We start from the raw sequence: 27,049 nt of genomic DNA, 5'->3' as shown, positions 1-27,049 counted from the left end.
GGTTTTCTCTGTCATTAATCGTTTAATATTCCTGCTTCTGTTTTTTAGTTATCAGATTACTCTGTACTTATTTGTGTTTTTTAATCAATATAAATGGAATCCACCAGTTTTTTCATTCTTTTATAGCAGAACGCCTGACCAAAATAACTCTAGTAGACAAAAGCACCCGTCTTTAAAAGGATGCATCCCCCCTTGGGGACCAACCATCAAGGACTTCAGGGACCTATTTTTCAATTTCCTGGATTCTGCATTAATTAATTTCTTTCAACTAAAAGATTTACTTAAATTTAGTGTTGTGTTTTAATTAGTGATGAGTCACTTTGCCAGTTCTTAGACTATGAATTTAATTGATGCTGAGTCTCTTACTCCTTCATTCCAGAGTCTTGTTCTGTCATAGCTGCTTTTCCTGAATTTTGTCCTGTCATGGATGGTTTTGCTGAGTCTCTTACAGACAGTGACAAAGTTTACATGGACATTAGTAAACTGATTATTTGTAATATGATTAAGGTGTTTACACGACTTGCTTTTTTTAATGTTCCTTTTATGATCCTGTTTTACATGTTACAGCACATAATTCCTTTAAAGTCATGAAGTCAGCATACAACGCTAGACTCCTCCAGCGTTTCACTCAATAACAGTTTGTGTTTGTCATGACGCCATATATGATTTTGGGCGTTTCGTTTTTAATTTTGGAACAATACTGCAGGTAATATCTCACACTGTGTGCAAACAGATGACAGATACAAAATTACTATTATTATATGGACACAAATTCTGTCTTTTCGTTCGCTAACCTTTCATTTATGCCCCCGTGACAAACTTGATGATACTGAATGAAAGAGTATCATTTCTTGCTCACACCAAAAATGTGCTCATGCTTGAAGCCATTCTCATTTGTTTTTCGTCAAACGACTGACAACTGCCATGTGAGCATCCTGTCATCCTATGGTAAAGAAGTACTACAATTAATATTGTAGTAAGTACTACAAGAAATTGATGTTACAATTAATGTAGTGATTACATGTCTGCACTACACTTCAATAATGTGACTAAAACAAAAATACTTTACATCGTAATTTGATTTCTGTTTAGTTCATGACTTTATGAGGTAATCAAAAATCACTGCTTGCATAATAGACTCTTAATCAGAGTATCGTCCTAATCAAATTAAAATCAGTGTTTTGTTATTAATGTAAACATCAGTACACTCATTCATGAGCCTTTACCTGTCCTTGCTGCCTTTCCCGAGTTTCGTCCTGTCATGGATGCCTATTCTGAGTCTTGTCCTGCCCCTCAGCCATCTTGGCTTTAAAGTCATCCAGTGTGGTGGAACAACCACTGGTCTCTGAGCCAGAATTCTGATGGTCTCATCTCACTGTAGTGCTGCAGACTCGGTGCTCTGCTGCCTCTGTGCACAATAGCTCTACATATGCAGTGAATCTGCTTCTCTGCCATAATAGGAATTGTTTATCTGTGTGTATAGGCAAAAGATTCAGTTGTGAAGAGCCACTATCCTGCAGAATGTTGATCTGGTCTCGACAAAAACTAACCTGGGTGTAGCTGTCTAGTAACATTCAGACCTTGATTAGATTGTTTACCTGTGTAGTAGAAGAATTCTGACAGAATGTGGCTCACCAGGACTGAACTTACCAACCCATTTTGAGCAGAACACTTTTTTATTCTTCCAACATGCCAGAACCAGCTTTTTCATATGTGTGTGTGTGTGTGTGTATATATATATATATATATAAATATATATATATATATATATATATATTTATATTTATATATATATATATATATATATATATATATATATATATATATATATATATATATGTATATATATATATGTATATATGTATATATATATATATATATATATATATATATATATATATATATATATATATATATATATATATATATATATATATATAGTTGAAATAAGCCCCCTTTTGATTTTTATTTTCTTTTTTTAAATATTTCCCAAATGATTTTTAACAGAGCAATGAAATTTTCACAGTATGTCTGATATTTTTTTCTTTTGGAGAAAGTCTCATTTGTTTTTTCTTTTTGGCTTGATTAGAAGCAGTTATTATTTTTTTTAAAACATTTTTGGGACAAAATTATTAGCCCCTTAAAGCTATTTTTTTTCGATAATCCACAGAACAAAACCATCGTTATACAATAACTTGACTAATTACCCTAACCTGCCTAGTTCACCTTATTAACCTAGTTAAGCCTTTTCAAGTCACTTTAAGCTGTATAAAAGCGTCTTGAAAAATATCTAGTAAAATATTATTTACTATCATCATGGAAAAGATAAAATAAATCAGTTATTAATAATAAATAAGTTTTAAAAACTATTATGCTTAGAAATGTGCTGAAACAATCTTCCCAGAACAGAACAGAAATTAGGGAAAATGGGCGCAATATATATATATAGTTGAAGTCAGAATTATTAGCCCCCCTTTGATTTTTTTTCCCTTTTGAAATATTTCCCAAACTATGTTTAACAGAGCAAGAAATTTTCACAGTATGTCTGATGATATTTTTTTTCCTCTGGAGAAAGTCTTATTTCCTTTATTTTGCCTAGAATAAAAGCAGTTTTTGATTTTTAAACATCATTTTAAAGTCAATATTAAATACTCTCAAATAAAAGGTGACAATCTGCATTTCAAATTTTGGATAGAGTCAAAAATGTTAGAATTGCATCAATGTCCAAATATTTATGGACCTAACTGTATATATACAAAACAATGTATAATACTAGACTAACAGACTAAATGTTCCTAAAAATATTCATTCTTCATCTAGAGATCAGTTCTTTCCAGTTATCATCTTTGTGTGTGGAATTAGCTTCAGTGTATAATAGATATGGAATCTACGTATTTGGACTCTATAGCATTTCTTTGTTAAAACTATTGTAAAGTCCGCTAACTACTTTAGTAGTTGTGTTTCTTAGCTGCCCGTCTTAAACAGTGAACCTTGGAAAAAGGGACTGTCCTTGTTGAATAAAGAAATAATCTGTCAGAAAAATATAATCTAATCGAATCAAAAAAATCCAAGTCAATCTTTTAATGCAGACTGACTTTTAACGTTTAAGATATAGCAAAATAGAGCAAAAAAAAAGACAAGAGACACCAGTGTCTTGAACATAACTGATGTGATTTTACTGCATTTGAACTAACTGACATGTCTGTTATTAGACTGTATTCCATCAGGGAGAGAAAAACGCGCTTCCTACGAGTTAACGGTACTTTAACTTGATCCTTTCTGAAAAGACAACAGGTATATTGAGCCCAGCGTTTGTTTTCTCCAGAATGCAGTCCTTAAAAGCACTCAGTTGATGTATCAAGTCAATACAACACACAACATAGGTGTAGATGTGCTGGACAAAACTGAAGGAAGAAGAAAACAATTGTCAAACAGGACTGCGCTAAAGAGGCACCGATCACTACGCAGGGCCTCTGACAAGAATCGTAGGAGCGTTTAGAGAAGGCAAGAGCGGACAACAGTCGCATCATGATTCTGTGCTGTTGACCTCTAGCGTCAGTTTTATCCATTGGTTTACACTCGTATTATAGGTTTTTCTTTTCCTCTGCATAAGATACTCTACAAGTCATATACATCCATAAAGATAGATGAATGCTTTATGTCAGCATACACGGTAAGCCGGGTGACTATATATGAAGACAACAACTACAACTTCACAGCACTGGCATCGGTTAATCCTTAAATACTCAAGCAATATTATTCATAGATTAAAGAGAAAAGGAAAATAATAGAACCCCCCCAAATAAGATACACAACTTGGTTTCCCCCAATAATGTTTTCCTTTATACTAATGGCATGACATAAGCCTGTTTAAATCCACTTGGAGGCAAGGTGAAAATAATACTCAAACATCTATCAAATGGGGAAATTTCCCTCAATTTTCAAACATTACCATGCATTATATTTTTATCTTTTTTTTTTAAAGTTTGCTTGTTTTTTTTTTTTAGTTAATTCTAGAGTAAATAAATGTTGTGTTAAGATAGTGTTGTCTTCACATAGACTCAAAGAATGCATTTTTTTTTATTATTTTTTTTTCATGAGACACATCCACCATATTGCATGTTGACACGTGTAGAAGGATGCAGCGGCGGTCGTGGGGGCTTTCAGGGTGGGACGGGGTATAAGGGTGGGTTCAGCTCCTAGACGACAGCCTTTGAATCCTTGCAGTCCTGAGCAGTGGTGCCTGAGTTAGTCGGTTTGCTCTCCGTCCTCTCGGCTAGACGCTTCGCTTGTCTGCAAGACAAACAGGTGCAAATGATGGATTAGTTTAAATATGTTTAAAATAATAATTAAAACGTAAATAGGAAACAAAATAAAATGAATAGGTTAAATGTATAGCTGTGTGTTAACACAGAAAGCAACTCGCTGACTTCGGTGTGAACGCACAGTTATAAACATCATTCATTCATTTTCTTGTCTGCTTAGTCCCTTTATTAATCAGGGGTCGCCACAGCGGAATTAACCGCCAACTTATCCAGCAAGTTTTTTTACGCAGCGGATGCCCTTCCAGGCGCAACCCATCTCTGGGAAGGTTATAAACATCAACAAAGATTAATTGTCAATTAATTTCAGTGAATATAACATTCAGTTTTTAATTTACAATTTTGTTATACATGCCTTGTGCTAATTTGTTTGTGGTTAGCATCTTGAGCTAAAGCACAAAATGGTGGAAAAAGTCAACTCTGTTACTGTCAATTCTATTAATGGCTTAAGAAAATTTAACAATAATCAGCAACAATTGAATGTTCACAGTCACATTTTGTAGTGATGGCTTCAGTTTACTATCAATTTCATATGTTGTATATCATTGCAGTTCAAGGGAAATTAATGAAAAATGCATGAAACGTACCCCCAATTCAGGGATATTCTACTGACACCAACTTGTACCTGTTGTGTAAATACATGCTTTCACATTGTACTTATGATTGATTAAATACATACATGTAATTGCAACTGTAGTTAATTTCTTTAATTACACTGGTAATTACACTGTTGACCATCCCCTACTCAACCCACTCTTAAACCTACCCATATCACCAAACCTGTCTCTAATTCTACCCGTATCCCACATCAAGAGCACCAGAAGTACTCTGCAATACATTATAAATACAGTTGGTACATTCTATTTATTTTTAATGCAGTTATCTAGAAGTTCAGGACACCCAATATAAAGTAGGACATAAGTGTTTTTTAACCTTAAAAAAATAATAAATAAAGTCTCATTTGTTGCTAATTCCTTATGAAATTATCACTCTTCTGAACAGCAATGCAAATGTAAAAATGCTTAAAATATATCCACAATTCTGGAATATTATACTTACTGCAACATTTTAATGAACATCATCTTCAAATTCATTTAATTATTTTTTTTTTTACTTTTTGAAAAAACTCTATTTTTCTAATAATTTGTTACTATTCACATTCAAATTGTATTTGTCACATACACAGCCATACACAGCGTGAAATGCAGTAAAATGCAACAAACTATTTAATTGTTTCTCATACAATGTTGAAATTATTACCAAAATCCTCACTCTTCTGAATTTCAGTGTATATGTAAATAATATAAAGTAATGAAACAGAACAATGGATTTCACCTCTCCCATTAGCTCTTTTGGCTGAAACTGGGTATTATCTCTTTGTTCATTTCACGCTCATGACTACACTGAGAAGCTGAAGCCACTGCAAATAAACATTTCTTTAACCTTTTCCTCCGGCACACCTACTATCAAAATATTCTTGAATGGGTTGGAGGGATTTCCGTTCTGGTGTGTCCATCATTTCCACTCTCAGATTTCATTAATGGATATAACAAGAGGTTTATTTTGCCTTTTTTGATTACAGAGGATAGAGAACATGAAAAAACATGGGAGTTTTGTGGCGTGAGGCTTTTCCACTGCGGGCGGACAGATTGGGGAAGTGGGCAACACCACTGAAGGAAAAACATACTTCAAGCCCTCTGTGAAAGTGATAAGCTCTGCCAATTCGCGTGTGTGTGTCCTTCTATAATCCTTTTAGTGATTAGGTGAAATGAGCTGACAGGTTTCAGACGTTGACATTTAAAGGACAAATCTTGTCTGTCTGTGCAGCTCAGAATCAAAAAAGTCAGCTCCACCTGCCACTGATCTTTAGTATTGAGAGAGAGAAAGAGTGAGGGATTAAGAGAGAGAGATATTATGGTATTTAGTCCTTACTAAATACCACATCAAATTTGTTGATGAATAATTTTCTGTTGTGGATTGAGATTTCACACTGAAACAGGAAGTTGGAAAACGTCTGGAGGAATTCATACTGTCAAACAGCATATATTTATTAACAGCAAAAGTTTTTTTTTTTGTTAATCGGGGTGGCACGGTGGCTCAGTGGTTAGCACTGTCGCTTCACAGCAAGAAGGTCCCAGGTTCAAGTTCCGGTTAGGCCTGTTGGCTTTTCTGTGTGGAGTTAACATGTTCTCCTCGTGTTGGTGTGGGTTTCCTCCAGGTGCTCCGATTTCCCTCACAGCCCAAAGACATGCAGTACAGATGAATTGGATTGACTAGATTAGCCATGGTGTATGAGTGTGTATGAATGTGATACTGTAAGAGTGTTTCCCAGTATTGGGTTGTGGCTGAAAGGGCACCCACTGCATAAAAAATATGACAGAATAGTTGGCGGTTTATTCTGCTGTGGCGACCCCTGATAAATAAGTGACTAAGCCAAAGGAAATTGAATGAACGAATATTTGTTAAATCAGATCCAGTGGAGGGGATTTTTTCTTCTAAAGCTAGTAATTAGTCATATATTTGGACACGCCCTCAAGTACACAAGACCTCAAGTATTTGAATTGTTATTTTTTAAATTACATTATTTGTGTATTCAGGTAAAAAAATAACAGCCACAAGCTGTTTACATCCAAAGATGCATCTAAAATTAGTGCGCAAAACTGGATTTTCACATAAAAGATGTGCAAATAAAGAAACGTTTCCATCCAGTGAATCAAAGAGAACAAAATTGTCACTTCCTGATTAGCTGGGAAATATCAAAAGTAAAATCAGAATTTACTGTGGTTGGAGAAGCTGCGCCAATGTTTTCTTCAGTTAATAAATGACTTGCGCCTAACAAGACAATGCCGACATGCAATGAACGCAAGGTGGTGTTTGAAGATGCTAAACGCGAAGAACTGACGTTCTTGATTCTGGAGGCAATTTATAATATAAAAAACTAATACTAAGAAGGCGTTTTAGAATGAACAAAACAACATTTCAGATGTTTTACAATGTGCTCAGCCTGCTGGTTTGTCCATTCAAACACATTTTTATCATCACATGATCTCATAACAAAATCACATAACTTCTGGAATGAGTTTCGGTAAAAGTGTTTCCATTGTAGTTTATGCTAATCTATACTAAAATGTAGTTCATATCGTTTATAATATAGTTAAAAAAGTTTATATTATTCAGTTATGTGCACATATTTTTATGCACATTTTCAAAACTTATGCGCATCATGGCATTTCCATCAACAGTTTTTTATGTGCATAATCAAAAAAAAAAAAAAAAAAAAAAAAGGTGGATGGAAACATAGCTACTGTAACCTAGGACCTCCCTCCACATTTTTTAGGGGGCTAATAAAAGTTTTTTTAATTAGCAGCAACACTAAATAAAAAATACTGTAGCTCCATTCAAATTTTAAAAATTGACAAAAAAAAAAAAAAAAACACTAGCCTGAACAAATGCATAGTATCTTCCCTTAAGTATATAAATTAACTATGCAAATTTTTTTTTTATAATAATCTGCAAAGTGCTGTGACTTGGAGAATGTTAACACTTGAGCTTTTAGACTTTATTACTTTAATTACGAGATATTTATTTATTGATTGCATTTTTATAATTGGATTTAAAGAACAGTTTGAATTGGTGTTGTAAATTACGGTATAAAAACCTGGTAATAAACTGCAAAAACTTCTGTTTTATTTATTTTATCATTTCTTATACAATATATTGTTTTAAACTACTAAAATGTCATTTAAAGTCATTTTATTAAACCTCAATGTTGAATGATCAACATCAAAAGTCGATAGACCTGAGATTAATGTTGCATTATGTCATTTATAACCAATATCTAATGAAAAAACATACAGAAACTGTTAATCAACATATTTTTTTACAGTGTGCCATGGAAGTCAATAGTTACAGGTTTTCGGCTTTCTTATATATCATCTTTTGCATTCAACAGAAAGTCACAGAGGTTTGGGACAAGTAAATGGTGAATAAATAGTGAGCTTATTTTATTTGTATCCTATAAAAAAAGATTGTTTACTTGAATGTTAGGAGCATGGTTGTGTTATATTGACAGTGAAATAGCTTGTTTTCAGTAAGCAAAATCCCCTAAATTATGACTGCTCTATTCTACAAATCATAGAGTAATGACAGTTTTGTAGATACTTCATTTGTATTATAGGTGTTGTAATGACCAATTCAATAAAAACAACTAAAACCTCTTAAATATGCCAAACCTTCTGTTAATTTATCAGTGTCATATTTCACATGATTCTAAATGAGTATGAATAAATTTAAATGTGACCTACTGTATTCCACTTGTGTTTTCTGTTTTGATTCATTAGAGTTATACTTTCTGAAAATACGATACTCGTCCCAGCTTCAATTTAACAAGATATCAAGTTCTGAATGATGACTTGCTTAGGCTTTGTGGCAGTTTTTTTTTTTTTTTAAGAAATTGTTTTTCACTTGCGTAAGAAGCTGTTCTTACATGATGAAGTTAGGACAGCAATTAATTTTAGCTTATAAAAGAATTTGGCCAATATATTGGCTTAAATTAAATTAAGTGTGCTTGGAACAACACGTAAAAGCCACTAACATGATATTCTGTAAACATTTTAGAGGAACAAATGTATAAATCATGTCTGTTTCATTAAATAATCTTGATGAATCATCGAATTCTCTATCTAATCACCTAGTTTGTTTAAAATGTAATGGTGAATTTTATATATTAAATCATTCAGACATGAGTCAAATTTACACTACTGATCCTGCAGAAATCATTAGAGTATAATGATTTACTCTTCTATTATGGTACTCACTCATTAATAATGCTTATGATTATCAACATTAAGAAATAAATGTTTTAGGATTATTTGATGAAAAAAAGTTCAGAATAACAGGATGTATTTAAATGTTTTATTTAAATGTGTTTAAATTCATAATGTGTGCCTGATGAATACATTTTAATGTTCATTTTAGACGTTACTTTATCAGAGCTTCCACAAAAATATGACGTTTTCAAAACTGATGATAGTAAATGTTTCTTAAACAGGAGATTATCATATTTTAATGACGTCTGATGGATTATGTGATGAGGAAGTAGAATTTTTATTGCACCAATAATAAGTTGAATTCGTAATCAAACCTGTGAAAATACAAGATTTTCAAAAACCAATTTAGGTAAAGCAAAACTCACCCACTATTTTTTATAAAATTGATCAACATTTAATATTCTAAAATGTAAATATTATAACATGTATTTATTTTTCTAAATGTGGCAAAAACACTTGGATTTTGTTTCATGTATGTGTTTATATAAGCTAAGACAAATTTGATTAAATTATGATTTTTTTCATTTCAAATATTTATTATGAAAACAAAGGCTTTGCGCTTGACAAGTGTTTATCAGTAAATAATCCAATTGCAAAAAATGTGTTTTTGCAAAAAAAGACGTGCAGAGTAGCCTACATCTGAGCAATTGAGTTGTAACTTCTACAGTGCATGTTTGACTGCATTTTTCTGCTCATAAACCAGCTGCGATATCCAGTTAGCAAACTTAACTGATAAATTTTTGTACCTTGAGCATGTTTTAGGTCAATCGCAGATTCATAATAGAAATGATGTGATTGTTTTTATGTATATAGATGCACAATGATTAAAACAGTATGACTAAATTAAATTGATAAATAATTAAAGAAAGCACAGACTATATTTACAGTACTCTGTACTGTAGCCAACCTATTTTTTTCACACAGCTCACAAAGCGCTACATGTGATAACTAAACTATTCCGAATGTTATGCGGTTTTTACTGCTATAGGCACATGTTAAAGGGATTTTTACATATAAAATATGCATTTTAGGCTATATTTAAAATTTAGCTTGGGCTATTTCTGTATCTTTGCAGAACAGAACAATGATTAAACACAAGAACACTATTTGTGGTGATAATTATATTTCATTTTGTGGCTTTCTTCCTGATCAACAAAGTGGATTCATAGGCACTGCATCTGTAGGACCACTGGTTCATTATGTCTCAGTGCTGATATGAAGAAAACACAACTGCTCTTGCTTATTGCATCTAGAAATAGGCTTATTGGTTCTTCGGTGCTAATGGAAATTAAGCAAACCTGTTTCCAATTTGTTTTATTTAGTTTTTAGCGGTTTGTATCGAAGCACCAGTTCTTGTAACAACATTACATTGAAGACTGGAGTAATGATGGCAAAAATCAGCTTCAAATCACATGGAATATATTACATTTTAAGTTACATTTTAAAAAAAAGACCATACATTTTGTAAATTTGCTAAATGGAATCAATTTTTTTTATTTTTGATCTAATAAAATGTTGCTTTGGTAAGCAGAATACATTTATTAAGCCGGGCTCGGACTACAAGAATTTTAGCTCGATTTATGCCCGATTACGACCTCCCGAGAATAGGAGATAAAAACCTCTCGAGGACTTTGATAGGTTTTGATTCTCGGCTCACATTATCTGGTAATGCAATTAATAAAGGGACTAAGCAGAAAAGAAAATGAATGAATGACTGAATAATACCCTAATGTAAAATATAAAAGCAAAACATCAGCAGGTCATTGGTAACTGAAAAACGTACATTGGTAACTGAAAAACTTTAAATTGGACCTATTTCAAATTCATTAACAACAGTATCAGTATTCACACTGATGTTTAAGGGGAAAAAATAATATAGGCTATTACAATTTAATACTTGCATGTTATTTTATAGTGTTTCATAGGTTGCTATGCAACCATCAACCGTTGTCTTAGAGGATGACAAGCTGACAAAACATTGCTGTCGCTCTGATACAAGTCTTATTTATGGAAAAAAGTACAAAGCACTGCAATGTTTGGGTGTTCTGGGTTTGTCTGAGAAAATTAGTCTTACCGAAATGTGAATATTACATACAACTTGAAGCTAATCGGTCAATTCTTGTCACGAGACACGCGGTGCGCTGACTACGCTTGTGTCTTGACTCGAGGCCTGGGTATCATTGGTGCAAGCGTGTCACACCGCTTGTGCACGCAAGACGCGCAGCTTCATTGGAAACAACAAACTGTGCTAACTCTAGAAACATGCAATATGCCGCCGTTATTTGCAATCTCCATCAGTTGATCTTCTTGCACAGCCATGCTGGATTCACCTGATTTGTTGACAAGTGGGTTGCAGATCTATTCCTTGGCAGTTCGCAGGTCCTTCACTTGGCATTTTTCCCTTATCAAAGAAACTTTCTAAAGACGCTTGTTTCTTTCTCGTTTTGCTGCTTGTGGGTTAAATTCGAGTGACCGAGATGCAAGCAAGAGAATACTGCCATTTTTCAAAATAAAAGACTTTTCAAAATAAAAGATCTTTCAGACTTAGATAATAAATAAAACGGAAATAATTAATGATTTCTTGTGCAGCACGGTACCAACTGATCCACGGACCGGTGGTTAAGAACCACTAAGCCAGGGGATAAAATTAACACTCCTAATTGTTCACTACTAAGATTTTTTTTAAATATGACGCGACCCCCCACAAAGTTTGCTGGGACCCCCACGACCCCCTTGTTGGGAACCGCTGTTCTAGAACACAAATCAAAGCCTTTTAGATTTTTTTTTTTTGTGATGGGGATAGGATTTGTTTAATATAAAAATTATTAGGTCTATGTCTACAGTCCCGTAACAGAAAAAGAGTAGGCTAAAAGATTATATATATATATATATATATATATATATATATATATATATATATATATATATATATATATATATATATATATATATATATATATATATATTTTTTTTTTTTTTTTTTTTTTTTTCAGAGAGCGATAACAACAGACTGGGGGTTGCATTCAGTGAAATATATTTTTCTACATTATTATATGAGCAACAGGTAACAATTTTGCCTGTAACATATAACAATCTATTAGCTAATACCAGTCAAACACAACACACCCATTGGAGCACATTTTAAATGGAAATCTGCAGGGTATCCCGTCCCTGCATGCCATAGCCTACTGATACCAAACTTTTGACCAGTAGTATACTTGTGGTCATGTGTATGTTATGTTTGGTGTACTTACTGCTCCGTATGTACATACATGTCACATGATCCATTTTCTACCTTGATTGGTCCGTCCACCGGGTCCAGTCCTTGTTCTGACAGCTGTTTCAAGGCACTCAGAGCAGCCTGTGTGAGGCAAGAAAACAGATGGCTTTGAGTGAGACAACATAACCCACATCAGCTGCTTTTTAAATAACACTTACTATCAGAAACCTGAGACTGACAGGACGCATTCTGCTCCCTCTGTTTTGTTTGGCTTTTTCCAGCTCTCTGTTTATCTAACGTTTATCTGATGTTTTTAGGTCAACGTTTTCAGACTTGCATTTCCTCCATCCAGTAAGCGGAATTAACGTTACCAATTGGCCACGTTATGTAAAAAATTTGCAATAAATTAAGTGTTCGGACACAGTGTGCTGAAATAATAACGTCTGATAACTCAGGTGGAACTGATATCCTGCCTTGCTATGAAAAGTCATTGAGTTCACAGATGAAAAAAGACAAACAACATAACAGTAAAAAAGTAAAGTAGTAAATCAATTGATAAGTAATAAATAGTAAATAAATAACAAAAAGAAGTAAACACATTTAAATAAATACTGTATATTTTGTTTATTTTTATTGTACTTAAACTTCACTCACTTCACTTGCATGCACATACTTAATAAAGTATGTTTAATTTTATTGACTTAAACATTTCATCACCAAGCACATTATAATTAATTTATTTTAATAAGGCTCAATTCTGATGGGATAATGAAAATGTGTTTTCATTTACTAGCTGAATACAACAAAACTGTTTTACTCAGTTTAACTTGTCAATTAATAATTTTGTAGCATTTTTTTGTAATAAATTTTTGTATTTTTAGTATTTATTAAGTATCACATAGCTTTATAGGTTTTCTAAAAATATTCTTTGTTAAATTGATAAACTGAGTTTCATAATTGACTTGACATCCCCAAAAAGGTGGTAACACTTTAATTTAAATATCAATTCCGACTATTATTAAGTTATTATTAAGTTATCAGCTCTTCATTAGTATTTATAAAGCACATATTCTGTATGATCTTACTCTACATCCCTATCTAAAACCTAAACCGAACTACAGTACTAGCTCAAAAACAATTATTAATAAGTAGCAAATCAGGATTTTATTGAGGCAAAAGTCTCATGGTTAATACTTTAATAGAACTAATTACGGAGTAAATAAAGTACCAGATGATACAAGTGTCTTTTGTTGTGGGGATATTTTACAAAAACTTTTAAAGTTGATTAAAACAGAAATTAATAAATTGATATTGTGGTTTGACCTAAACAAATTGTTATTAAATATAACAAAGGTTATGTTATTTGGGAAATTAAAAAGTAGTCATGAAATAGATTTTAAAATTGATATCGAAGTTGTAGAAAGAGTATATGCAATTAAATTTCTTGGTGTTGTATTGGATCATAAAAATTAGTTGGAAACCGCAAATAAATAATGTGATATCAAAATCTGTAAAAACTGAAGCAATAGTGTATAAAGCAAGATTTATCCTGGACAATAAATCAATGTATGTAACATAACACACTTATGTTGCCATAGAGGAGTTATTGTGTTGACATTTGGGGGAATACATATAAATCTAACTTACGATCCTCATGTAAAATACAGAAAAAAGTTATTAAAATTATAGTAAAAGTGGGGTATTTGGGCATACAAATCCTTAATTTTTTAAATAGAAAATTTAATGATTTGGTTAAATTTAAAACAGCATAATTTATCTTTATAGCTAGAAATAAATTACTTCCGAAACGTATATAAAAGAAAGACAAGGGGGTTATAATCTGAGAGATAAACAAAATTGTGTATGTCTGTATGTGGTGTGAAATTATGGAACAGTCTGGAACAAATTCTTCAATGTCAAAATGTTAATCAATTTAAAAAGTGGTATAAATATATATTATTAAAGGAATATAATGTTAAATGGAGATGATTGAAAAAATAACAAAATGAGGAAGGTATGATAAAAATCCAATTACTGGCTGTTTGTGTATTTTTGGGGTCTTTTTATAAAATGTAAAAGTAAAAATGGAATCAAATATATAATATGTCAAAGATGCCAAAAGAAAAAATATTTGTCTCATGTAAAAACAAGAGAAGTAAAAGAAGAAATAAGTTTTTTTTAAGTAATCGACGAATGATGTGTATGGTAATGGGGTGGGGAAAATAATAAGCTTGCGATTTATCCCGCTCCATTTCGACCATGATGAAAAGTATTTTGTTTAAAGAATTGTTTTGTGTATGATTTTTCTGTTCGAAATAAATAAATTGAATCAAAGTGCTGAAAGTAATTTGAGATTTCTAACAAATTGCCTTTCAGAATAGACGAACTGAGATTAAAGTAATGACATCTCACTGCACTCATTTATTAAAAACACTTCACTAGCTGAGTTTCCATCATCCTGTGTTTATTTTTTTCTGAAGTATTGTATGAGAAATGCCAAATTTTTATTAATTAATAGTTATGAAGTGATGTGCGTCTTTTCAATACAGCAGGAGCTGCATTTGAAGGCTGCACAGAGTAAAAGTCACCATAAGCGAGTGGCGCAGACAGTCGAAAACATTTTTATGATAATGTAGAAAAGGCCTTTTGTACAATGCACTAATATCATTAAAAGGCATGCAACGATTAGCCGATTTCACTATTAACTGCGCTTTAATGTCACAGTTAATTAATCGTAAGGGCTTCTCTAAGTCGAATTTCTGTTGCATGGAACGAAACGAAACTGCTGCAATTAAAAACAAAGTTATGCCAAATTGGCAACTGTGCGCTAGTTTAAAGATTCAAGCTTGTACACCGAGGCTAATACACACCGAGGCTAATACACACTGGATTAACTATATCAGCAGCAGTTCCTAAATCAAGTCTTTTCCGCTTGCAAGTTTGTTATTTCTAATATAAGAATATATGACAATATGCGCGCACAAGTGGAGCAATGCACTTGCAGTTTTCCGGGAGCATGCAGTAAAACATCTCACAGTGAGAGTTGTGCGTGCCTTTCAGTGCAGTGCAAACAAAAGATGTGTTAGAATTATTATTAAAATGATTATGTTTGTATAAATGCTGATGGCAACAACAGTTAATCTATATAGCTACTAACCTAATATAAAGATTGAATTTACATTAGACGTCATAACCGTGAAACCATGATTATTCTTCAGACTATATATTGATGAAGTTTTTTTTCCCTCTCCGCTGTCGCCACTGGCTTGCATGGTTCAGTATCGGTAGAGCTACGCATCGATGAATTTGCTCTTCAGTTTTTGGACTCTCAGTAATGATTTTAAACCACACTAAACTGAGCTAAACTAAACTGAACTTAAAAGCGCTATACAGATAAAGCTGAATTGAATTGAATATATAATCGTACAACCAAAATCTATAATTGTTGCATCCCTAATTGTTATGCAGATCAAAACATCACATATGAATTTGTCTGAATGTAAAAGAAGACTAGGCAATGCACTGCTTTTGTTGTGGTTTGAAATACAACATTTGAATATTTGTTAAAAAAAAAAAAAGTCTATTGTAGGCTACAATACACTGCCATTATGTAGTTTTAAAATACAATATATTAACATTTTAATGTAGAAAAAGCCAATGTGGGTATCTTAAAGAGCAAAAATACATATATATGGGCTCTTATATGCATGTCATCACTCATATAGCAAGTCATATTTCTCCGGCCTTCCCCTTTTCTTTAACCGGCTCCCATAACAAACTAATTGAATAGCCCTGGTTTACTGTGTGAACTGGAAGTATGATATAATGACTGTGGGGTGGGGCTTTCTATTGCACATAATTCCCTCATAGCAAACTAACGGTAAGAGAATGTATTAATATACAGTTACTATGGAAGCCCTCAGGTTGAAGTCATCAGAAGGACCACCAGTCCAAACACGGAAGCAAATGGTCAGACTTTCATTGAACGTTACCAAAACAAAATATGTTTTCAGTGGATTAACTTTTCAGATTATTTATTCACCTTAAGAATAACAATGTGAGCTAGCAAAATAAACAGTGTCAATTTTGATTTCACAAAGACGTTAAAGGAAGTTACTCCCATACTAAACATAAAAGCATCTTGGGATAGTAGAAGAAGTGTACAGGTATGACTGAGGGAGACCCTCAAAGTGACACACGCGAGTTGAGAATTGGCAGATCCACCTGGTTGTGGGGCCGATGCTCTTTCCAGCATTCTGACAATGAACACCAGATGTGCTGTATGCAACGCAACAAGCATGACATATTTCTCACAGCTGACAGCCTGTTCCCTCTGAACCCAAACCCCCTGCACCCCGGCCCACTGGTGAGAGGTGTGGACGACACACACACACAGATGTGAGCACATTCCTCTAGCTGATTAATCAGAGCTTCGCTGGATCACATAACGCCAGCTAATCGAGTCAGGCACCCTGGTGCATCTATGTGTGTGTCCATCTCAGAAACAAGAGACATTGAGAGGTGAAGCATTTAATAACACATCATCTTAGATCTATCATATCAAGGATACAAATAGTGATCCTACAATCCTACAACGTGTTCAGAGGTTTGATTTAAACAGATCTAAAATGTTACTGAATTAGATGCAAAATGTCAACCCAAATGCTACCTTCAAACACATACCACTAACGCTGATAACCAAAATGTTCTCAAAATGCTTGTCATTTAACACACGCACAGAGAGAGAGAGAGAGAGAGAGAGAGAGAGAGAGAGAGAGAGAGAGAGAGAGAGAGAGAGAGAGAGAGAGAGAGAGAGAGAGAGAGAGAGAGAGAGAGAGAGAGAGAAGGGTGGGTAGATTACTTCTGAATTGCAATAAATTACTGATCAGAAATTACAAGACAAATTTTGTTTTCAGTAATATAAAAATACAGACTTTTCCATATGTCCCCCATTCAGTTTTTCACCTCCAGCCCTCCATCTTAATTTCGCGCATGACCAGAATCACGTGATCAAAAACAACCTAATAATTCCTGGTTGTGTTTTCTTTGACTATAGCTTCAAAATACAACGTGGTACAGCTCCATCACTCTCTTTTGTCAAATTTAGTGATAATTTAGCCTTTATCAACAGCAGATCTGGTGAGCAAAATAGGTCAACGTTACTCTGATTGGGTTTATATTTGTCCATCTTCAGCATATATCATGCTCTGTGTGTGTGTGTGTGTGTGTGTGTGTGTGTGTGTGTGTGTGTGTGTGTGTGTGTGTGTGTAAGAGAAGCACATCAGAGGAATATATGGTCAATCATGGACTTAACTGATTGAGCTTAAAAAAATGGTTTCTGGAGATTTTTTTTATTTACTGAAGCCATAACCCTACTATGTAGATATCAGAGAACAATTCAACTTAAACCAATGCAGTATAGTATATGGCACCTTAAAATTGAGCAGAAACAACACAATTCTTGATTTTTTTTTGCTAGACAACTTAATTGTTTTATTTTCAATCCACTTAAATTAGTAAAAACTTACAAGTTGACTTAACTCCTTCATGTTGTTTTTACAATGTGTTTTATGTGCAATGACAATCGTATATTTTTTTAAGTGTGGCTAAAATGCTTGCTCTACAGGTCCATCGCTAACAGCCGAAAAACCTCAGAGTCACTAAATGGGGCTGAAACTAATCCAGTCGTCTTCCAGAAACTTGACAAAAACCCAGATTCTGACTTAACATCTTAAATAGTGGTTCATCATGTGCTAATGTGAAAATGGAGTGAAGCTGGCCAAAGCACAGGAAATGAGTGCAGTACATGACAATGAGACACACTGGTGAGTTTATGCCATCACATCTGCAGAGATGACAGTCAAATCACTGTGAATAGGGAAAAGTGAAGCCAGCGCTCAACAGCACATATATCAAGCCATTTAAAGAGCCATTTCAGGGCTTTTATGTGAGGAATGTCTTATCAAGTCTTGGAATCTTTGGAAAACGAGCTGTTATCTATAATGGAACTGTACCGCTGCAGTCTGTTATCCAACACACGCATGTAAATTCCCCAGAAACAAATCAGCTTTAAATGAAATTCATTCTGTTGATTGATGACAACGTGTCTATGGGTCAACAAGGAGGACATTATTCAACCAGGAAATTGTTCAATATATTTTAGAGGATAATTTAAAGGCATTCTAAGTTTTGCCGGTAAACGCACGTTTTCAGGACTGCAGTGAAAGAGTGAGCACCGAAATGGCTTCCTAAATGCCATATAAATCATCCATTGGCCAACTTAATACTCTGCTATTTGACTTCAATATGCCTTTAATTTATTTCAGGGACGAGAGAAGAGAATGAAAAGGGAAGAGAACGAAAAGGGATAAACACAGCACTATTTCCAACACACTCAATTCAATGCTCCTAATAAATAAGAAAGCCTCTAAATTTATAATCATAATCCTCTTTTTTTTTTTAAAGCCCTTTTTTGGACTCAAATCTGCTTTCACATATCATAAATGTCAAAGTTAACAATTTATAGAATGAAGTAAAGTAAATACTTTAAAATAAAAAAATTAAATGCTAAAACTGCAACACTGACTGTTATATGATCTCAGAAGTTAATCACACTGAGAATCCATTAAGTTTTGCTGGAAATTTGGGATGCAAAGTTAAGAATATTCTGACTGATGTGATAACGGATAACTCTTTACATTTACAAGCCAATATATAGATACATACAGTATATACAAATATTAAAATCAATTTTCTTTCATAGACCTTTATTTTTAAATACAGACTGCATTTCTGAAGTGATTTTCACATCATGCTGACAGCACCAGTTAAAATCCTCATGGCCTGCAGCAGACATCTGAAGTTGATTAACCAGTAGAAAAGTCCATAATTTATTGGGTTGACCATCTATTTCAGCCCATTAGTTATGATACTAAAAATAAGCATTATCGATCAATAGGGATATGGCTGCACTCTGAGAAATAAAGGTGTGAGAACTCAAAATCCCACATGCAAGTGCGTTTCCATCTAGCTGTTAGAGTGGCTGGCTATAGTATTGGTAACTTAGCGACCAACAGTAATCAAGGCAAGCATAATGAACACAGCTGATTAGTCATGTGGGAATATTGTTCAGGAGTTTATTCAGGCAATTTCTTCTCCATATCTTATTATTCTTATCTCTTATTAAGTCCAAACCAAGCATAAAAATGTTTTTCATTTTTCTCATGAGAGATTTTTATTTTAAATTAGTCATTTTAATCACTCGTTTCTCATGCAATTATTCAGAATGTGCATTAACATTCTCATAAGGTGCTGTTGACTTGAAATGTTCACCAGATGTTGGTAACAACCAAATAAATTCACATGAGAAAAGAAAACAAATCTAATTGGTTTACAAATAAAGTTATGTGAAATAAAATGAAATGATACAGAAAAAAATGATTGAACACGTAAAGAAAGGGAGGCGTAAAAAGGCAGTGAAAGCCCAGACAGCAGCTGAAATCTCTCAGTAGTTATTCAGCAACCCTCTGCCCTTCCTTGTTGTAAATGAATACTAGCAGCTTCAGTTCAACATCTACTTCATCAGGATGATGAAGATGAAACCAGCGTGGACATTTCAGCAAAAGAATGATCAAAAGCACAGCCAAGAAACTCAAACGCATTCAGAGAAAGAAAATCAAGCTGTAGAATAGTCTAGCTGATCACCTGAATTGAATCCAATAGAAAATACAAAATAAATATCAGATTTGATGGACAAGACCCACAGTACCATTAAGATTTTAACACTTTATTTGAAAAACTCACACCTGAGAAATGCAATGACTTCATTCTTCAAATGAGAGGTGTCGTTAGGTTCCATCACAAAAAAGAACTTTATCTAAAGTATTAGATACATTTCAGTAGTTCAGTAATTTCTACTTGTGTTATACCATTGTTATTAAACACAACTAATTTTAATTTTTTTTTGTTTAGTTTTATTTTAGTATTGTTTGTTTTTTTTGTTTTTTTTACCAAAATCTGGTTCAATTCTGTCAACAGCTCCTTTAGAAATATTGTTCCCAAGAAAAAAACATGGCGTGTTCAATAATTATTTTCCCTGCTGTACACTGTAAATTTTTGAGGAAAAATCTTTTGTTCTATTATTTAAAAAAAAAACAAAAAAAACATTTACTTGTATTAAATGAAACCTTGCTAAAAATATATAGTTTCGTAAGAAACTCCTATTTAATCTAATGGTTTACTTTGCTGTACACAGTAAACAATGACAAAATAAACATTACAAGCAAGTTCCAATAAAAAAAGTTGCATTCATCAACAACAACAACTCCTGTTCGATAGTAATTTTCACATGCTGGACAAAAGACGTTATACGGGAATGAAAACTTGAACTTTTGATGGATACAGATGCAGACTCCTCTGTGGTACCAAGTGTATAACTCATCCTCTCCTGTGGCCAATAAATTGCAATCAAAAGGATAATTACCGGTGTTGTGTGTGTGTGTGTGTGTGTGTGTGTGTGCCATTACAGACTCTGAGTAAATAAGCAGCATCTGCTTTTGCGCTGCCAGACAAAGACAATGAATCAAGCCAGGGAAGACAAGCTTGTGATAAAGGCCCGCACCAAACAGCGGGCTCAAAGATAAATATCCCGCTATCTATTGTAACAACAGTCAATTACATCATTATTTTTCTAATGAGATAGAGTGAGTGCACACGGATCACCAATGGGCTGAAATATGTTTAGTCTAGCCCCCCAAACCTGGAAGTGATCAATCTCTGTCATTAAGAACATCAGATCAGAAGTAGCCAGCCCTTGTCCCGGGACCATAGTTGATCTCTTCCCCTCCTTTAGATAACACGCCACCACTCAACGAAAGCATTAGTGAGTCCGACTGATTGATTTTGACATGTGCTACTTTGCTGGAAATGCATCAGCTCACCGTTGGATTCAAACGAAAGGAGGAGAAAAAAAAGGTAAAATGTGGAATGTGCCAAAGCTAAATATCTAAAAGGCGGCGGAGGAAGACGAACGGAGGACTTTGTCAAAGGACATTGAGGAGTCATTTTTCTAAGCCCCTTTAATGGTTTCCCTGATTGCATTTTCATTTCCTTCACTGCCTTGGCTAAACAGTGGCGCTTTCCCCAAGAGATGAGCTTCATGCCTTTGAGGGTAATTTGTGGATGGGGAGGGGGTGATGGATCGACAGGGCCCAGCACCTCTATCGACCTGGCTCTCACTGGGGGGGCATCCAACAAGGATAACATGGAAGCCTTCAAGCTGAAGTGGAGAGAATCTGACAGCCGATCATTCACGGATACGGAGCGGAGAAAGCAAACATTAATTGCATTCAGTTGGTCCCTGTGGTAAAGACACGGAGGGGAGGATTCACTAAAAATGAATTGCGCCTACATATACTGTTGTTTATTTATTTGCATGGGCAGTGTTGTTTTAGTTCACAATTCACTTAAGGATCTGCCTTGCATGGTAAATACTTAAGATGTTGTAAATATAATGGTACGTTTGTTTAATGTTAACTTAAAGAGATTAATGAAAACATATCCCTGAGTGATTTCAAACCTTAAAGGTGCAGTAGGTGATTGTCTTCAGAAACATTTTTTGTTGTGCTGGTTGAAAGTCTCTTCACATTCCACTGATTAAAGTAAGTGATCTAAATGTATTTTTATATTTTGGGTAAGGCATAAGACTAAAAAATATTTGTCCAACTAAAATGTTAGCCCGACATCTCTCATAAATCTGATACGGAGTTCAAATTGTCTGTCAGCAAATACAAATTTGAGCTACTGCGCACCTGTTTGTACGCAGCTCTGCCATTTGTGCATACACATGCCTGCACGTTTACAAGAGTGATGGAGTGAGAGAGTGAGTGGTAAAAACATGCTGAATCGAAACTTTTTAAAAATGTTTAAAATAAAATTACATTTTTTTTAAAAGGAAGGACGACACCATGGCTGAAGAATTTCTCTTAGACAGGTAATGTTATGTTTTGAAACAATTTTTGTCATGCAGAGCTGATGTAGACTAAGTTGTTATTACTGAGTTATAGGCACAGAAATGTTGTTCAGCCACTGAAATTTTTTGGTGTAAGATTGATGTGAGTGTTTTCAGTTTCATAAGGACCCTTTACAGCATTGATTATGTAGATTTTATTTATTATAAGTTTAACAACAGAACATCAGTAAATAGCGATGTTCCGTCTAGCCTAATGAACTTAAGATGGTTTTATATTCATATTGTTTCAATTTTTGATCAATGACAACTTGTGATGCGCTCCCTATGGTGTGTACCGCTACTCTAAATATTCGGTCAAGCTTTAGCTCAACACACTAGAAAGGGTTCTGCTGTCATCTTCACTAAGGTACATGCGCTTGTGTTTTCAGGAGGCGTGGCTTTGGATGGCAGGGAAGGGACGGTGTTTCAGAGATTTATGCTAACAGGCTAGCATTGTGGCAGATCACCTACTGTACCTTTAATGAGTTTCATTTATTTCTGATGAACACAAAATAGGATATTCTGAAAAATGTTAGAAACCAGTATCCACTGAAAAGCAAACACTCAAAGTTGTTTTCCAAAATTCTTAAAAATATCTTTGTGTGTTTAACAGAAGAAATTTTTTTTCCAAAACAAACAAGTATTTCAATTTTGCTTCTTGCAACACATTTCAGAAAAAGTTGGAACAGTAAAGCATTTACCACTTTGTAATGTTGCCATTCCTTTTCAAAACACTTAAAAGATGTTTAGGGACTGAAGACATCACGTGATGAAATGTTTCAGGTATAATTTTGTCCCATTCTTCCTGCAAACAAGTATTAAGATGGGCAACAGTACAAGGTCCTGGTATTAACATTTGGATACAGATCAGGACTGCAGGTAGGTCAGTCAAGTAGCTGTATCCACTTCCTACGCAGCCAAGACTTTATAATGTGTGTAGAAAGCAATTTTGCATCGTCTTTATGAAATATGCTTGGACGTCCCTGGAAAAGGCAGCATTTTTTCCAAAACCTCTGTACTTTTCAGCATTAATGGTGCCACAGAAGTGCAAGTTACCTTTGACAAGAGCACTGAATGAAAACAGTCTAGAGGATCCTTTTCTGGAACACATGACGTCCAAAAGAAAAAAAAAAGAAAAAAAACTTGAAAACTGACTCATTCTACTATGTGATGCTCCATCCCAGATGCCTCCAAACCCAGAGAAGTCAAAGACACTTCTAGACACTGTAAATATAGGACTTCCTTTTGGCACAGTACAGTTTGTGGAATTTGTGGAAGTAACTGTGTATTGTGGTACTTCACAAAGGTTTGCAAAAGTAGTCCAAAGCCCATGTGGTGATATATTGCTTATAAATGAATGATAATTCTCAATTCAGTGCTGCATGGGGGATCAGGGATCATGGTTGTTCAGCTTTGGCTTGCGCCCTTGTCCTTTTTATGCACTGAAAGTAATCCAGTTTCCTTGAATTTTTTAATGATGCTATGTGCTTTTAAAGGTGAAATATCCAAATGTCTTCCTATATTTCTTTGAGGATCAGTTTTTAAACATTTCAATAATTTTCTCACATATTTATTGGCAATATCCTCTGCCCATCTTTGCTTCTATATGACTAAACCTTTCTTGGACGCTGTATTTGTACCAAATCATAATTACAATAACCTGCTGACATCACCTGTTTTAAATCACTTGAATATTTAACCAATTTACCTGTTAATCAGCCCTACACTCCTCCGGTCCCAGCTTTTTTGTGTGTTGCAAGAACCAAAATTAGAAAACAGTGTTTATTTTGAAAAAACAAACAAACAATAAAAATCACGAGGAACACCTTAAATAATGTGCTGTTGTATTGTCTGCAATGAAATAAAAGTAAATGTAGAAATCACTATTATTTGCGTTTTCAATACTGTTCCAACTTTGTTTTTAACTTGGGATTGTATTAAACTCCACAGAAAAAAGTATGTAAATTTATGAGTGTAATATTTCACTTTCATGATTAATATTAACAAATATGGAAAAAGTAACAAAGAAACTACTTGTAAATTATCAGTTTCTCTAGATTTAGTATAGTTATGTGTTGAAAACTATTTGTTACTCTGCAAACTACTCATCACATTTCTTGAAAACTTGAAATTATTTAGATCTGATTTAAATAATAATAACAAGAAGAACTGTATATTAAAAATGCATTAGTTAATGTTGAAATGATTTATAATTGCTGTGCAAGCAATGCTCATTCTTTATTTGTGTTAGATTTACAGGGTAAACATTAGGGAAAGTACATAAACTAATTTATATTAAAATTATGTGGGCTACGTCGGAAAACAAAGACTTTATTTGAATAAATATATAGCAATATATACCTATCTATTAAGTTTGACTGCTGTGTGCTCATAGGCAAAAAATAAAATAAAATATTGCATCATAGTTCTATGATGAACTTGCCTCGGAAAGTCTTTGTTATTGAGAGCAAAAGACAGAATTTAAATCTGCATTTCCCAAATGAACTCAATCAGCGTGTCCAATCCTGAGAACATTCCGTCTTTGTATTGACTAGAGGGACCATCATTTGTGAGATGGGTGTAGGAGTGAACATTATTAGACCTGATCATCTCCTGTTTTTACTGGTGCGAGATGAAGCTCAGACGTAAGCTCTCATCTGGTCGGCCAGTGGGTTTTTTCCCATGGTCCGGCACAGCTTCCCATCAAAGCTCATCCACGGTCCACTCCAAGAGCATCAGTCCTGGCCCCCTGCTGGCCTTTGATCGGCATTTCATCATTTGTTTTCCCTGCCACCTCATCTCTATGAGACATGCTGCTGAAGACACAGCCCATTTAGTCCTCCATTAACCACTGACGACGAGGAACCGCTCGCTGCGTCTTTGGCAGCACTATAAACAGGCCCGCAATCTGAAATGCAATCAAACACTCTGCAGGTGTACACACACAGACGCAATCTCTTTCACTCGGACTCACCCTCCAATACCCGTGGGCTTTTACTCCACTGTCCAACAGATGGGTTTTCTGAGCCACGCAAAAGCTGCTGTGAGTGAATGGAAACACAAATCCTGCACTTTGTTTTATTTATTACACGACTTTACAGGCTGTTGACATCAAAAGAGTCTGAGCTCAACAAATAGCAAATGCCACGGATCAGAGGTAAATGAAAGAATGAAAATTTATGGATGACTCACTGCAGTGAGGTTGTGACATATCTTATCCTAGACTAAACAATTATTACAGCGGCTGAGGAGGAGCGATGAAGGCAAACTCTTTATTGTGGATTAAAGGAAAAGTTCACTCAAAAATTAAATTAAAAAGTCGTCAATCTGGGTTGTTCACACCAAAAGTGGTAATTACAAAAGGTAAATGTACTGATGACTAGGCTCACAGAAATCTGCAGATTTTTGAGCATATGACTATTTATTCACTTGTTTTATTGCCAAGTGTGCTTTACACACACACACACACACACACACACACACACACACACACACACACACACACACACACACACACACACACACACACACACACACACACACACACACACACACACACACACACACACACACACACACACACACACACACACACACACACACACACACACACACACACACACACACACACACACACACACACAAGAAATTTGCTTTGGCTACAGAAGCTTCCAGTGTACAAAAAGTGACAAGTGACAACACAAAAACAAATATGAGAAAATATGACAAACATTAAACAGAGATGCAATTAGACAAAAGAGCTCTGGATGATCCCCATCCATAAATCCCACTTTGATGCACTTTTCTTCACCAATTAACTTAGAAATTCTAAATGGAGTATGACTGGCTGCCAATGCACCTCATTTACTAGTCATCTTAAATTTGTTCTTAAGAAATATCACATGTTCATATGCAGAAGAATTGTTTGTACCTGCATTCTTTAGAACTGAAAATCCCATATTTCTTAACGTGGCCCAGCATTTGCAAATTTGCATACAAATGGTCCACAACACCCTGTAAGAGGTCATGACATCTTAGGGCCATGTGCAGGAAATGTTGGGTAGTTAAACAAATGCATAGACTGTGTTGAATTATTATTATTATTAATCCTTTTTTTTTTTTTACAAAAAAAAAATGCAATATATCTTATTCAGCTTACAAATGATTTCATATGTAGGCTACAGGAGGCTTAGATATTTCACTAATTGACAGTGATTACTGTGCTAAACTACATATGGAGCCCTATTACTTGCACATCACTACAACACAAAAAGCTAAATGCACCTATATATCTGCCACGGAACATGAAAGTGTATGAAAACAGCTTTTATTGCAAGAATATTTTCTTATTATTATATTTAATTTTTTTATCAAAAGCAGCAAAACTCTTACAGCTAATTGGATGGAGTTTTTCATTACTAGATTTGTTGAATTGAGATTGGATTGAAAATTTGGTAGTATTAGGTGGGATTTTACACACACCCTTCCTATCCTTATAGAACTAGAATGAATATTAAAACCTATTAGTCCTAGTTGCACAACATACTTAATTTGAACACTCCAATCTGCATGACCTTAAGAAAAATGAAGTTATTAATGCTTTTCAATATGTACTTTACAGGCTAAAAACAAATAAGAAGGAGCCTAAGGTAAGCTGAAAATCTTGTCA

At 34.3% G+C, this 27,049-nt stretch overlaps 1 protein-coding gene across 6 annotated transcripts in view; it reads right to left on the bottom strand.

The window, feature by feature from the left end:
* Positions 1 to 3,152: 3,152 nt before the first annotated feature.
* Positions 3,153 to 27,049, bottom strand: part of stau2 (staufen double-stranded RNA binding protein 2) — a 223,198-nt gene continuing 199,301 nt past the window's right edge. For 2 of the 6 annotated variants that reach the window (XM_087308326.1, XM_087308325.1), the window contains exons 14-15: positions 12,406 to 12,512; positions 3,153 to 4,293 (exon numbers count right to left, since the gene is read on the bottom strand). In XM_087308326.1, coding sequence (XP_087164452.1) covers positions 4,200 to 4,293; positions 12,406 to 12,512 — 201 coding nt within the window. In that variant the 3' untranslated portion in view covers positions 3,153 to 4,199. 6 annotated transcript variants of the gene reach the window in all.

This window comes from Danio rerio, chromosome 24 (genome assembly GCF_052040795.2).
Source record: "Danio rerio strain M-AB ecotype USA chromosome 24, GRCz13ab, whole genome shotgun sequence".
In the NCBI taxonomy this organism is placed as follows: domain Eukaryota; kingdom Metazoa; phylum Chordata; class Actinopteri; order Cypriniformes; family Danionidae; genus Danio; species Danio rerio.
The sequence above is the reverse complement of the archived record's forward strand: the minus strand, read 5'-3'. Positions and strand labels throughout refer to the sequence as shown.